The sequence below is a fragment of the Monodon monoceros genome, unplaced genomic scaffold (assembly GCF_005190385.1).
Source record: "Monodon monoceros isolate NGI ecotype Baffin Bay Population unplaced genomic scaffold, NGI_Narwhal_1 Super_Scaffold_12, whole genome shotgun sequence".
Taxonomy (NCBI): domain Eukaryota; kingdom Metazoa; phylum Chordata; class Mammalia; order Artiodactyla; family Monodontidae; genus Monodon; species Monodon monoceros.
The window spans coordinates 114,492,841-114,505,383 of NW_021703768.1; the positions used below are offsets into that span (position 1 = coordinate 114,492,841).

Below are 12,543 nucleotides of genomic sequence, written 5' to 3' on the forward strand. Positions count from 1 at the left end.
CGACTCCCGCCTCAGACCGTTGGTGTCCATGTGGTCTATGGGCACACGACCCGACCTTTTTCTCCCCTGCTACCACCTGAGAGCATGCAGGATGGGGGCGGGGTATTTACTACTTCTTGGCCCTCCACGGGGCTGCCCAGGTGGCAGTATCCAATGCCTTGCCTAATTGCTGCTACACCTCTTGTTCCTGGGGCCATGACCATGGCCATCGGGCTCCAGTTTCCTGATGCACAAAATGTGCAAATGCAAGCCTTCCACCTCAGTGTCCAATCGTCTTCTCTTCTGCTTAGTCAGAAGTGAGGCCCTTGCCAATGAGCCATTTGCAAGTGAAGACAATTCTCACCCAGCAGGTTCTATGGAGGCAGGGCTATCTAAAAATGTCCCTGAGAACACCGACAGCCTCAACTCAGCCAGAAAGCAAAGACGAGGAGCCGCACATAAAAACCACCCACGCCTGTCATGGATGCAGGGCCATAAAAGTCTGGGGAGACTAAGAAGACATACCGAGCTCGACGCTGTCTTGAGAAGGCTTAACAAATCCATGCCCTGGATTGGCTCTGACCCTCAGAACAGCCTGTTTGTGGGAAATGCCGGCCAACAGAGTCTCCATTTGCCAAGAACTTCAAACATGACCTTTACTTGGTGGCAGTTGTTCGAAACTATTAAGACGACTCTGAAAATAATATAATCCGCAGCAACAATGTGCTGAAAGAAATGCCAACACTGTAAGGCGAGCTCTCTCTCCCCCTCCCTCGCGTGTGCGCACTCAGAACAGAGGGGAGCCATCCTCCTTCACAGCGCTTCTTAACTCTGCATCTCTCTTCTGCCTCTAGACAGAAATGAGCCATTTGCTAATTGTTTAACAGCTGTTAATGAACTAAACGTCGTGGGAGGAGGGGCAGAGCAGACGGGTGTTTGCCGGCTTGTTTGTCCATTCCCAACAGCCGGGCTGATGCCAGCGAGCAAGGTGAGCAGGGCTCCCAGGGCCACTCCAAGGACCCTCCCCTCAGAGGTCAGGCCGCGCAGCTTCTGCCTGGACAAGAGCAGTCCCAGCCCTGACGTCTGAGCTCTGGTCAGGTGGGTGCAGGGGGAGAGATGTCAAGGAAGTCCTATTAAAAGAGGCCCAGCCAGGAGACACCCACCAGGGCCAGAACCTGGAGCAGCGGGGACCTCCACTCCTGTCACCTTCTGAGTTTCCAGGTCCCCAGCACCACTCCAGATCTGCTCACAGTTTTCCCAAACCGCTCTCCCCTCCAAAGGGAGAGAAAGCTGAGACTGCCCACCAGAAGCCTGGGCTGGCCAGATTCCATCAGCCACAGTGACGCTTCCCTTCTTACAGGCAAAATTAGAAATTGGCAGCCAGGACCCCAGGAGCCTTCATCTTTCTACGCGGATAACAGCAGAGAAAGGAAAGGCACTCACAAACGACGGGGTCCCTCTGGTTTAGGCTGAGGCCACAAAGCTGCTGGCAAGAGCAACTGCAAGTCCCATTGGGATCCAGATGGTGAAGATGTCCCTCTGCTGAGCTCAAAGCTAAAATGACTCTCTGTATTTGAAATTGAGACAGTCACCAAGTCCAGCTATGACTTCCTGAATGCCACTTCAGATTGCTTCCTATCCGTCTCTGCAACCACAATACAAGCCCCAGGCTTCCAGGCTTGCCCAACCACTCCCATCCTGCAGCCAGTGTAAGCCAGTGGAAAAAAATAAAAGTCCTTAATAAGACCCCCAGTGTTCTTAGGGTAAAGTGCAACCCCCTCATTTGGCCTTCAAAGCCCCGGAAAAGTGGCCCCTGACACTTTTCTAGCCTCATTTCTGTGTCTAGTTAACCCCCTGTCCCCAATCTCCATGAGACACTGCCACAGTGACACATTCACCGGTTCCTTCAAGAGGGTCTGTGCTTTGTTTCATCTCTTCGGCCCCCTCTTTCCTCTGATGAATGAACTTTCTATACTTTCCACCTCCATTCGTACTCCAGGCGACTCCTTCCAGCCTTAAGATCTCAATGAACCATCGCTTCCTCTAAGAAGACTAGTCACACCTCCAAACTGGCTGAGGAGGCCCTGTTCTGGGTCCTGCGGCACCCCGAACATCCCTTACCTGAACACCTATTTTAATGAAAGGACACTGCTTTGTAATCTGTCTACCTTCCTTGTAAGTTCCGTGAAAACTGGGGCTTCGTCTTCTGTCGTATCCCCAGGACTTGGCACAATGCGTGACACAGAGTAAGAAAGAATTCAATAAACACTTGCTGAATTTCTGGACTCCTTCAGTTTTCCTGGCCAGGAGAATGTGACATCAGGGCAAGTTAAACGATAAGGGTGATCCTTATCCTTCTACTAGTAGAAGGGTGATCCTTCTACTACTACCTAGAAGCCACATCGAGGGGCAGGGTCTCTACCACATTCTCAAACCAGCTGCGGTGCTGGCCTCCACTTGCCTCTTCCCAGAGGGGAGTTTTCTGTTCCTTATCTTTTGTGAGTTATGCTTTGTAGAGTCTGAATATAGAGTCATTTACTGCCATGTAACATCTTATATCCCTTCATCTCAAGACGCTGTGCGTTCCTGCGGATTTTATCTTTGATCTGGGGGAGTCACAGAGCTCTGAGTGGTGTCCCTGGTGCCAGGACACTGGAAGAGTCCTGCTACAGAGACAGAGACTTCTAAATACATCCCCACCCCCATTCTAGGAGCTTCTGATTGTTCAGGGCCCAGAAGCAGAAAGCAAGCTTTGTTTGATGGAAGCCAAACACTGGGCATCTAGGACAGAGCTGATACCCACGCTCCTTCCTCCCCCTGCTGCTGTCAGTGCTCCGCACAGGCTTCAGATCCACCTGTGAAAGGGTGAACACTTCCCCTGGAGGACGCTGATTATTTATTACAGATTTCCTTGATGATGATGGGACTGGGCTGCAATATATTTTTGCCAAAACTGATTTTTGTGAACGTGATTTATGACATCAAATCACTTCCAGTTGTACATGCATCCTGGTTTCACCTGTCCTTTGTTTCTTGACCCCAATGACCCAAAAAAGGCCATAACTCCAGGGAATGGGAAGTCACTTTTTCACTAACAGTTAACTCATTCACTCTATTAACTGCCCATCTACTGGTGGTCCTGTGACAGCTTTGTCTGAGACTAAAATGTGCCCTTGAACCTGAATAAAGAAGTGGCCATATGTTTAGGGGCAATAGCTAAATCACTCCAATACTGAACCCGACCAGTCTGAAATATCCCCCTTGGAAGGAAGTCTCGTTGCACATCACGAGGGTTTAGAATTGGTCTTGGCTTCAGAGGTCTTGAGCAGTCAGCATATGCCTTCAGCATGAGTCATTTGATTCATTTCTTTAGGAAAAAGAGGATGCCAGCTTTCTAAAAGTGGGTAGAAAGCTAGGAGATTAATGTCAAAAACCAACACACACACCATTTTCCACTGCACTGCTGCCCCTCCACCAGCCTCTGCCCTTTGTTTTAACTGGAAGCAGGTGATCACAGATATCCGGGCAAGAGACTCTGAGTGTCAAATTCTGCCACTGCCCTTGACTCTTTGGGCCTCAGTCTACCCCACATGGAGGATGGGGAGAAAGGCACTACAAGTTCCGATAAGAAGGCATTAGGTCTCTTTTTTTGCTCCAAGAAAAGACAGCTGACCAGGTCTGGGAAACTCAGGACTGAGGCAGGTACAGGAATTCACGGGCACTAGAGGAATAACAGGCTGGGGCAGACTTTGGGGCTCTGCCCAGCAGTACCTGGAAGCCATTCCTCTTTTGAAAAATCATTGCAAAGGAGCCTTCCAAATCCTGATCCTGCCTCTTAAACAAGCTAGTTACCACTACCTGTAAGCAGGCAACCTTCCCTAACCCAAAAGGCCAACTTTCCTGCTCAAACTGCAGGGGAGCCCTGACCAGCAAACATTTGCAGAGACATTCCCTGGGCAGCTGACAGCATTTCAAGCCACATCTGACAGGTTACGACTGCTCCTTGTAGCTCGGGGGTCAGGGCGACCTGGCATTTGAAGCTCCTTCTGCTAACGAGAGACAGGCGAGCGGGCAGGTTGTTACTGGAGTTTGATGTGCAACGTGCCACTTGCCCAAACAGCCCTGATCACTCACTGACATTTCATGGCTCGTCTCTAATCGCAGGCTCCAGGATCAGACAGTTCACTCCAGAGCTGGAGGGAATAACTGAACAGCACAAACTGGATCTTCACAAAGACAGAATCATTGCAAAGAGCCTCTCTCTGCCAGGGCTCCAGGCTGGGTGTTTAGCTAAGCAACTTGGCCCAGGCTGGGGATGGCTTATTTCTCTCAATCACTAAGCTCTCTGCAACCCCTTCACTCAAATCCCGGAAGGGTTGCACAGACTGGAATCTCACCATTCCTTCTCAGCTGGAGTCCTCAGAGGCTCTTGTCTCTTATCCGTGATGCTGAGCACCCACTGTGTGTCCTGTGCCTGGTGAAGGTAGACAGGCATTGTTTCTACCTCTAGGACCACGCACACTCTTAAGTCTGCCACTTAAGGTGGACACGGGCAAGAAGGCACTTACAGTAGCAAATGTCCTGCAAGCCTGGCATTGCCTGACCACCTGCTTACTTTCCAAGCTTTGGCTGAATGTCTCCTCTCGGACTGTCCTCACATCTGCCCTCTCCTCCTCGTCTCCTGCGCCTCTCCCCTCACTGTCACAGCCACCAGTAGGGCAACCTCTTAGTTCTTCAAACTCATCATCCTGCCTTAGAGCCTCGGCCTATGCTATTTCCTCTATCTAGAACATTCTACCAATGCCCCCTCTCAGAGTTTAAAGGACACCTCCTCAGAAAGGCCTTCTCAGCAGGCAACCTTCTCTTACACAAAAAGCCAACTTTCCTGCTCAAACTGCAGGGGGGCCCTGACCAGCAAACATTTGCAGAGACATTCCCTGGGCAACTGGCAGCATCTCAAGCCACATCTGACAGGTTACGACTGCTCCTTGTAGCTCAGGCGTCAGGGGTAGCTGGCATTGGAAGCTATAAAGCACTCTGTCTCTCTTTCAGAGCACCACATGTATTTCCTTGGTACCAGTTACCAAAATTTGAAGTTACCTATTTATTTGTTTGGTCAGTTATTTCTGTCTGTCTCCCCTACCAGAGTGTAACCTCCAAGTGAGCAGGGATGGCGTCGGGCTGGTTCCCCACTGCCCTTCCATGCTCTGCACAGTGCCTAGAACAATGACAAGTGTCCAAGAGATAGTTGCTGGACAAACGAATGAAGGATCTGTCTAGAGTAGGTGATTACGGAGACAGACTCTGGGGGGCTTTGCTGTTGATGGTGAAGGGTCTCAGCTTAGTTGCGACTGCAAGAGGAGAGCTATCCATACATTTTAAGTGGGGGGGGGGATGTACAAACAGACTTTTAATGCAGAATGACCCTCACCGCTTATGTCATGTGGAAATGGATTTGGGGGGCTGGCGAAAGGCAGACGGGAGGTAAAGAGTCCCATTAGGAGGTGTCTATAAAAACCAAAGTCCTCACTACTCAAAGTGTGGTGCGTGGACCAGCAGCATGGACGTCACCTGGGAACTTGTTAGAAATGCAGAATCTCAGGCGCCACATCAGACCTGCTCTGTCATAATCTGCATTTTAACAGAATCTCCAGGCAGTTGTTCACATACCTAGAAGCTGGGCTTTAGCTGAAAGACAATGATGGCCTGATCTGCCTTTGGGGAGTGGGGGACAGATCTGAGTCATCAAAGTTATTATAGATGCACTAGTCCAGACAGTGCAGGGCGTTAGAAGCAAGCCTGCGGTTCCTTCGGGGTCAGGGAGAGACGCGAAGCGGGGATGGTAGGCACACTCAGCGAAGCTGGGCTGAGCGACTGAGCCAGGACGTTCTGGCTGTGACCCTGGGCAGAGACGCTGTAATTCACACTGCAGGTCTGACGTTGGGGAGGTATGGCTTACTGACTCTGGCCGTGAAGAAGAGCCAGCTTTTTTATTTCCACTATATCATAAGTTTCCCCAGCACCTGGCACAGGGCCTGGTGCATAAGAAGGGCTCTAGTGATACCTGTTGAAAGAACAAAGGAACTACAAAGCAGTAATTATGATACTGATATCCTAAAGCAGCTTACACGGGTCTGGGTGCAAGTTAGATGAACCTTCTGGCTTCCCGTTTTGTTACATATATTCCCTTTGGTTAGAAAACTGTGAAAATCCGAGAGAATAAAAATCTACTTTCAGTGAGTAAAAGTACATGACTCAGGTTTTCGGTGAATAATAACACATAATTATTATTATTACTTGTAATAATCCTAGTAAGCTTCTGAGGACAGCAGGCAGTGAGGGAACCCCAGGCCTATGCAATCTCCACGGTGTAAAGGTCAGGACGGTGAGGGGATGCAGAGAACGGAAGCTATGTGTGCAGTGGGGGAGGGACAGAGGTGGGACCAGCGTAAAGGCCCAAGCCCAAGGACCACAAGGCAACGTGGCCACAAGTGACCAGGGAGTCACCAGTTACAGCTCTCATCAGCCCCCGACTCCCTTCTGCAAATGACCCCTACAGAGAAAACAAGAAGAGAGATAAAAGCGGTGCAGCTCTGGCTGGAGGGGATGGGAGGGTCAGAGACCCACTCCTCGCCCCCCACCCTGTCTCAGACACACACACACAACTCTCCATGCCTAGCACTAAGCGTGTGGGAGCGGGTGCTGATTTATATTTGTTGAATAAGAGAATAAGCAAACCCTTGTCGATTCTGTAGTTTCTTTTGTTCATTATCCCACCGAAATGTACCCATTCCCAAACATAAATGGACAACCTTAGCCCAAGGACACTGTCTGTAGTTCCAAGAACAAATGGTCACCTCCTTCCTCCACCCTAGTGAGCCCTGCTTCCCTGCCTGCAATTCCTTTTATTACAGCCCAGATGAAATGCTCCTCCTCTGTGAAACTTCTCCTCTTTGCTCCAGTAAGAATAAACAGACCCACTTTATGTCTAGTCCCTTTTTCTATGAAACCATTTTCTCTTCACTGGTTTGAGTTAAAATGACCTGTCACCATACTAGCAACCCTGCCCCCCCACATTAGACTGTAAGCCCTGAAGTCCCCAGAGAAAGGAACAGCAGCCTCTCTAGCCCCAGGTCCTGGTGTCGTGCTGGATACATTCTAGATACACAATAAATGCAGCTTAAATGTGTGCCGACATCATACACCTCCCTATCACCATGCTGTCTGTAAGGCAGGCATCCTGGGCTTCCCTCATGTCTTTGCTCCCCATCAGCTGAGCTTTGGAACAGCTTACTTCCTCACCTCCTCCAGGAAGCTGGCCTAGATTCACTTCAGGATCACACACCACTCTCAGAATCACACTTCCCCTAAGGCCTTGGTCACTCCAGTTACATAGGAGAGAATACTTTTATCTTGTCTCTTAGGCCAAAGAGTCTGTTCATGTGGCAGCTTCTCAAGGGCAAGCCCCAAAGTCCACCGAGATTCACAGGACCCAGTTTTGGCCCAGAGAGCCTTGTCAGAACAAACAGACACAGAGTACTTTTTGATGACAAAAAAGAGAACAAAGAAGACCGACCTTGGACGTATAGGTGTGGCCGTCGGAGCCGCAGATCATGGCTGACTGTGCCGTGGGACAGGGCTTGCACTTGACCAGATTCGAAGGTCCAGCCCAGTGTCTGTGGGCTACATTCCCCTTCTTTTGCCTGAGGATGAAAAAAAGAGGGCATAAGGTAACTGAAGCTCCAGTCTCCATGGTCTTTCCTCCTAGCCAGGCACATCCTGAAGGCCCCTGGCCAGCACTCCGATTTGTTCCAACTTGCTGACAGTGGGCAGGAGGCAGTTCCAAAAGCCTAGGTTCAACCCACCAGACGGATGGAGGAAAGCAATGTGGCCATTAAAAATGTTGTAAACACATGGCTTATTGCCATGAAGAGACATTCACAACACACTAAAAAGACAATGAGAGAATGACTCCGTCAGCTTCCCCAGCGCCCCATCTGGGGTGTGGTAGATCACAGGTGCCCCCAAACAGCACCCAGAGCCTCAGACGCCTCCAGGGCTGACCAGCAGCCTCCGAGTGGGAGGGTGCAGAGACAACTCAGAGAACAGTCTAGATAGAAATGCATCTCCAAACACAACCAAATGACTTTATCACAGCTGTGGAAAACCATCTCTGGGTACGTTTTAAAGCAATTTCAGTCCGGCTTTCAATTTGCCATTCGATAGCCCGGTTCTGAGGTGATGTCACTTTCAACTGCTAAAATCATCATAATTCTACTCTTTCATTCCAGCTCCAGTCTCCCCCTATCCTAACCTTTGTCATAATGATAAATGGTGCTATTAGGATGGCTTATGTCGACAGAAGGAACCCCATCACCATATCATAAACCACCGAAATAAAGGCCTGCAGTTACGGCCTCCCTTTCTCTCTTAGTTGAGGCTGCTTTCCCAGCAAACCACTGAGAGCCACTCTCCCAGCTGAGGGGCGAGTTCTGGGTGGAGGACAAGTGAGTGTGAGCTGCCCATCAATCAGGCGGGTACTGTGCCCTTGAAGTGCTTTGCTCTGGCAGTCCTGCAAGGTGTTTATTCGGGTGCCAGAGTCAGAAAACACAGGTTCAAAAGTCAGCTCTGCCTCTTACGGTGTGATTGCAGCAGGATATCTCACCCTGTAAATCTCAGTTTCCTTATCCGTAAAATGGGGCTGGGGGGGGGTGGCTGGGAATAGTATCTCCTTCAAGGGGATGGTATGAGGATTGAAATGAGCTGATGTATGTAAACGACTCAGTATAATGCCTGGAAGATAGGAAGCAATAAAACTGGTACCTGCTGTTATCATTATCATTTGGCCCAAAAGATGGAGGTGTAAGTACCGTTGCCATAGAAATATGACTTAATTTTAAAGCCCTAGGTCTGGAATGGTGCTGAACTCCCCAGAACTCATGGGCCCCAAGGAGGACATCTTTTCTGCCAGGTGTGGAATGGATCTCCAGCTCCTCAGGAATTGGGGTTTGGCATCTGACATAACCTACCCTCTTCCAAATGAAGGAAAGTGAGAAAGAAACGGCACCCACCAACTTGGTTCTTATCCTACCTCAAACCTGCCCCAGTGATGTGGGGGAGGCAGTAAGAGCAGGAAGGTCTGTTTGGGGAACTGCCTTGGAGGCTGACATCGAGAGGAGGACCACGTGCCCACAGCACAACACTTGGAGCCATCAGGGATCGCAGGCTGGACGGGTTGTAGGGCTGAGCCTGTCTGACCAATGAACTGGTAGAGGAAGTTCTACGAGGGCACTTGGAGATGGCCTGGTCCAGATGACTCATTTTCCTAACGTTAGCAACAAAAGCCAAGTTGGCAAAGAGCCTTGCCCACAGTGACGGAGACAACGGGAGGCTAGGTGCGTGGTAACATTCACACAGCTGCAGTGTGTCCAGGGATGACTCCTCCTCAATCCATCTCAGTCCCACCTAGATGAGTAGCCTGAACATTTGCTGGGGCACCTGCACGTTTGTCACTGGGGCTCCTCTCTCCAACATCTCCCCGCTTCCAGAGCAGCTACCCACCTTGTCCCTGCCTCTCTGTCTGGAATAAAAACATCTACTGTTTGCATTTCTAAATCACATGGACATGAGGTCTCCTGTTATCCTTAACCAAACACACTTTCTTCTTTCAAGGTGTGTCCTGGACTACTGAAAAGGGCATTGTAGGGGAGGGGATGCCATGCAGCGGACAAGCCGGCTGTTGGCACAGGGTTAATCTCAGAGGACGTGATTCCTTCAGAAGAACACCACACATTTATCATCATTCGCAGAGCAGACTGTCTGATGCCGATAATGAAAGAGCAAATACAGGCAGCACTTCTGGCGTCCAGCAGCCCTTCTCCTGGGTCAGTCCCCAGCGTGCGTTGCCACAACTGGAGCAATTCTTGTTTTGAGTTCTCAGAAAGCGGCAATGAAGTCCAAAGAGGGGGCAGCTTTGCTGGAGCAGGCATAACCGTGTGCAGTGATGCCCCAGAGGGAGGAAGCCTGAAGGAGCTCAGCCAAAGGCAGACAAGGGAGAAGTGAGCACTGAGCCACTGGCTTTGAGGAAAAGATAGAGAACTACCTATTAATCACCAGCGAGTGGTGGGTTATCCCTGTCTCTGGACCTGAACTTCACTATCAAGCGCGTTAAGGGCAGGCAAAGAGGTGAAGCTGGCCAGTGCTTCCTAGTGGGCCTGGTGCATCAAGGATGCTCAATATATCCTTATTGGGTAAGTGGGTGGTACCCTGCGTGCTGACCACTGCAGCGGTTACTAGCAGTTAATCACAGACTATCTGAGCCAGAAAATACCTCAAAATGAATCTAGTCTAAGAACTTTATTTTATAAATGAGGAATTGGACACACATAGCAGAAGTGAACTGCCCAGTGTCACAAAGAAATATGGCCAAGTTCCTCCATATATATCCGTCAGGTTGAAGTTTTCCTGAAAATGACTGCATTGCTCTAGGACCATTTTAATTCCCCTATTTTGGCATCTGTATTTTCACCATCAGGGCTCAGTTTTATAAATAAAATCCCCATGAAACACTGTCCTTGACTCTGCACCTGCAGTGGAGAAAGCTCTCTCTCATACCTGATGCCAGGTGGTCATGGATTATGCCCAGGAGGAATCACGTCTGACTTCTCCTGGGATGCCTTGGGGACTAGAGGTACAAAGGCCAAGCCATTCTGAGTTTTCCCAATTCTAATGAGACAAACATACCTATTATATCCAGGCAAACCCAGGTGTTCCTTACCCCACTAGGACCCTAGCGGAGACGGCACCCAAACCTATAGTCTCTGTCCAGAGGCCAAATTACACAAAATAATGTACAAGTATATGTGAGCCTAAGGAGGTATAACTTCCCTGGTTATTGTGTGTATATTTCAATCCCCACAATTCAGTGCAAACCATAAAAAAATAACCAACCCAGTCGAGGCAAGGGACTAAGCTTTCTGGCTCTAAGATATTTCACTTCTTGAGTCAATGAAGAGTGAAATCCGATGAAGGTGTCTTGATGGGATTGCTACTCCCAATGTCAGAGACATTCATCAACTGGGGCGACACAAGCAATTTAGTCCAGGAGGCAGGTCCTGCCAGCCTTCCCTTTGGCCACAGAGCCCTAACTCCATCCCAGCCTGGCTGGTACTGGGGGCAGCCACACCTCCTACCCTACACACAGCACGGCACAGAAAATCCCAACCGACAAGATGGAGAGAAGAAAGACAATCGGAAGATCACCGGCACTGCTTACTCTCTTTCGCTCAGTTGCTTATTCTTGATCTTTTTTTTTTAAGTTTACCAAAATTCCCAGCATGTATGTTTTTGAAGCAGAGTGATGACTCTTAGGTCTAAATCTGGTGATGCGACTCCCATGCTTTAATTCTCCATCTTCTCCCCACCTCCTAGGGCATCGTCTGAATGCCTAGTTTTGCTGTTAAACTGACTGAGCCTGTCTTCACTGGGTCACTGTCTGTCTGCTTCCCTCTCCAACCTCCCTGCCACACACACATCCATGTATACACACACATACCTATGCATGCACATACACACATACCCCATGTACACACCCCCCATGCGCACTCACACCTATGCACGTGCATACACACATACATCATGCACACACACACACCCCATGCACGCGCACTGTGCATGCATATACACACCCATGCACACACCCCCGTGCATACAATGTACACACACACACTGACCACCAATGTCAAATATTTTTTCTCCAGCCACCCTTTGCTACTTCCCAGAGGCCACCAAAGGGCTCTGTACCCCTGTGCCAACGTGTGAGTTTTTCCCAGATCTGAAACACCTTCATTCCTACCCACGTTTCTCCCCTCCAACCCTCTCTGCCTCATAAGGCCTCCTTCAAGGCTCAGTTCAAAAATCCCCTCCCCCAGGAAGTCTCCGGGGGCCCTTCCACAGGCAGGCAGGCTACACTCTCAGCCCAGCATGGTCCTGTGATCACTTCTGCTCAGGCTCCCCTACTAGTCTCCAAGCAAGCACCTTGATTTGACTGGACCAAATGTTAAGACGCTACTGTGATTCAGACAGGACCTGGCATACACCCAAGCTAAAAGCCTTGGAGCCCATCCTGGACACCTCCCTTCCCTGCCCTCACCACTTCTCCCCATCACTCAGGTCCTACTGATTCTATCTCCAGCCAGCCATATCAGCCCCTTACATGTGCCATGCAAACTCAAATCTGTATTGACTTGGTAAACGCCTTCTACCTACAGAGCAAGTATCTGCCCCTTGTCTAAGCTGCAATTCGACTGCTTTCCATGAAGTTTCTCCTCCCCCTGGGAACCCTACCCCAAGCAGAATTAACCATGACATTATTTGTCCCAACACACACCTCGTTCAGACCCAACTGTGACTGTCACCACAGCACAAAGCAGTTCATTTTGTTTCTATCTTCCTCAATAGACTGTATACTCTTCAAGTGTAGTGACTGCGTCTTAACCATATTTGTGCTCCTGGTGCTTGGAAACATGGTTGACCCTTAACACATGGGTGTGCTCAGTGAATTTA

The 12,543-nt window shown here is 49.7% G+C and overlaps 1 protein-coding gene across 2 annotated transcripts in view; it reads right to left on the reverse strand.

The window, feature by feature from the left end:
- Nucleotides 1-12,543, reverse strand: part of SPOCK1 (SPARC (osteonectin), cwcv and kazal like domains proteoglycan 1) — a 550,294-nt gene that overhangs the window by 133,607 nt on the left and 404,144 nt on the right. For both annotated transcript variants that reach the window (XM_029217594.1, XM_029217593.1), the window contains one exon: nt 7,556-7,682. In XM_029217594.1, the coding sequence (XP_029073427.1) occupies nt 7,556-7,682 (127 nt within the window). The remainder of the gene's footprint in view (nt 1-7,555; nt 7,683-12,543) is intronic.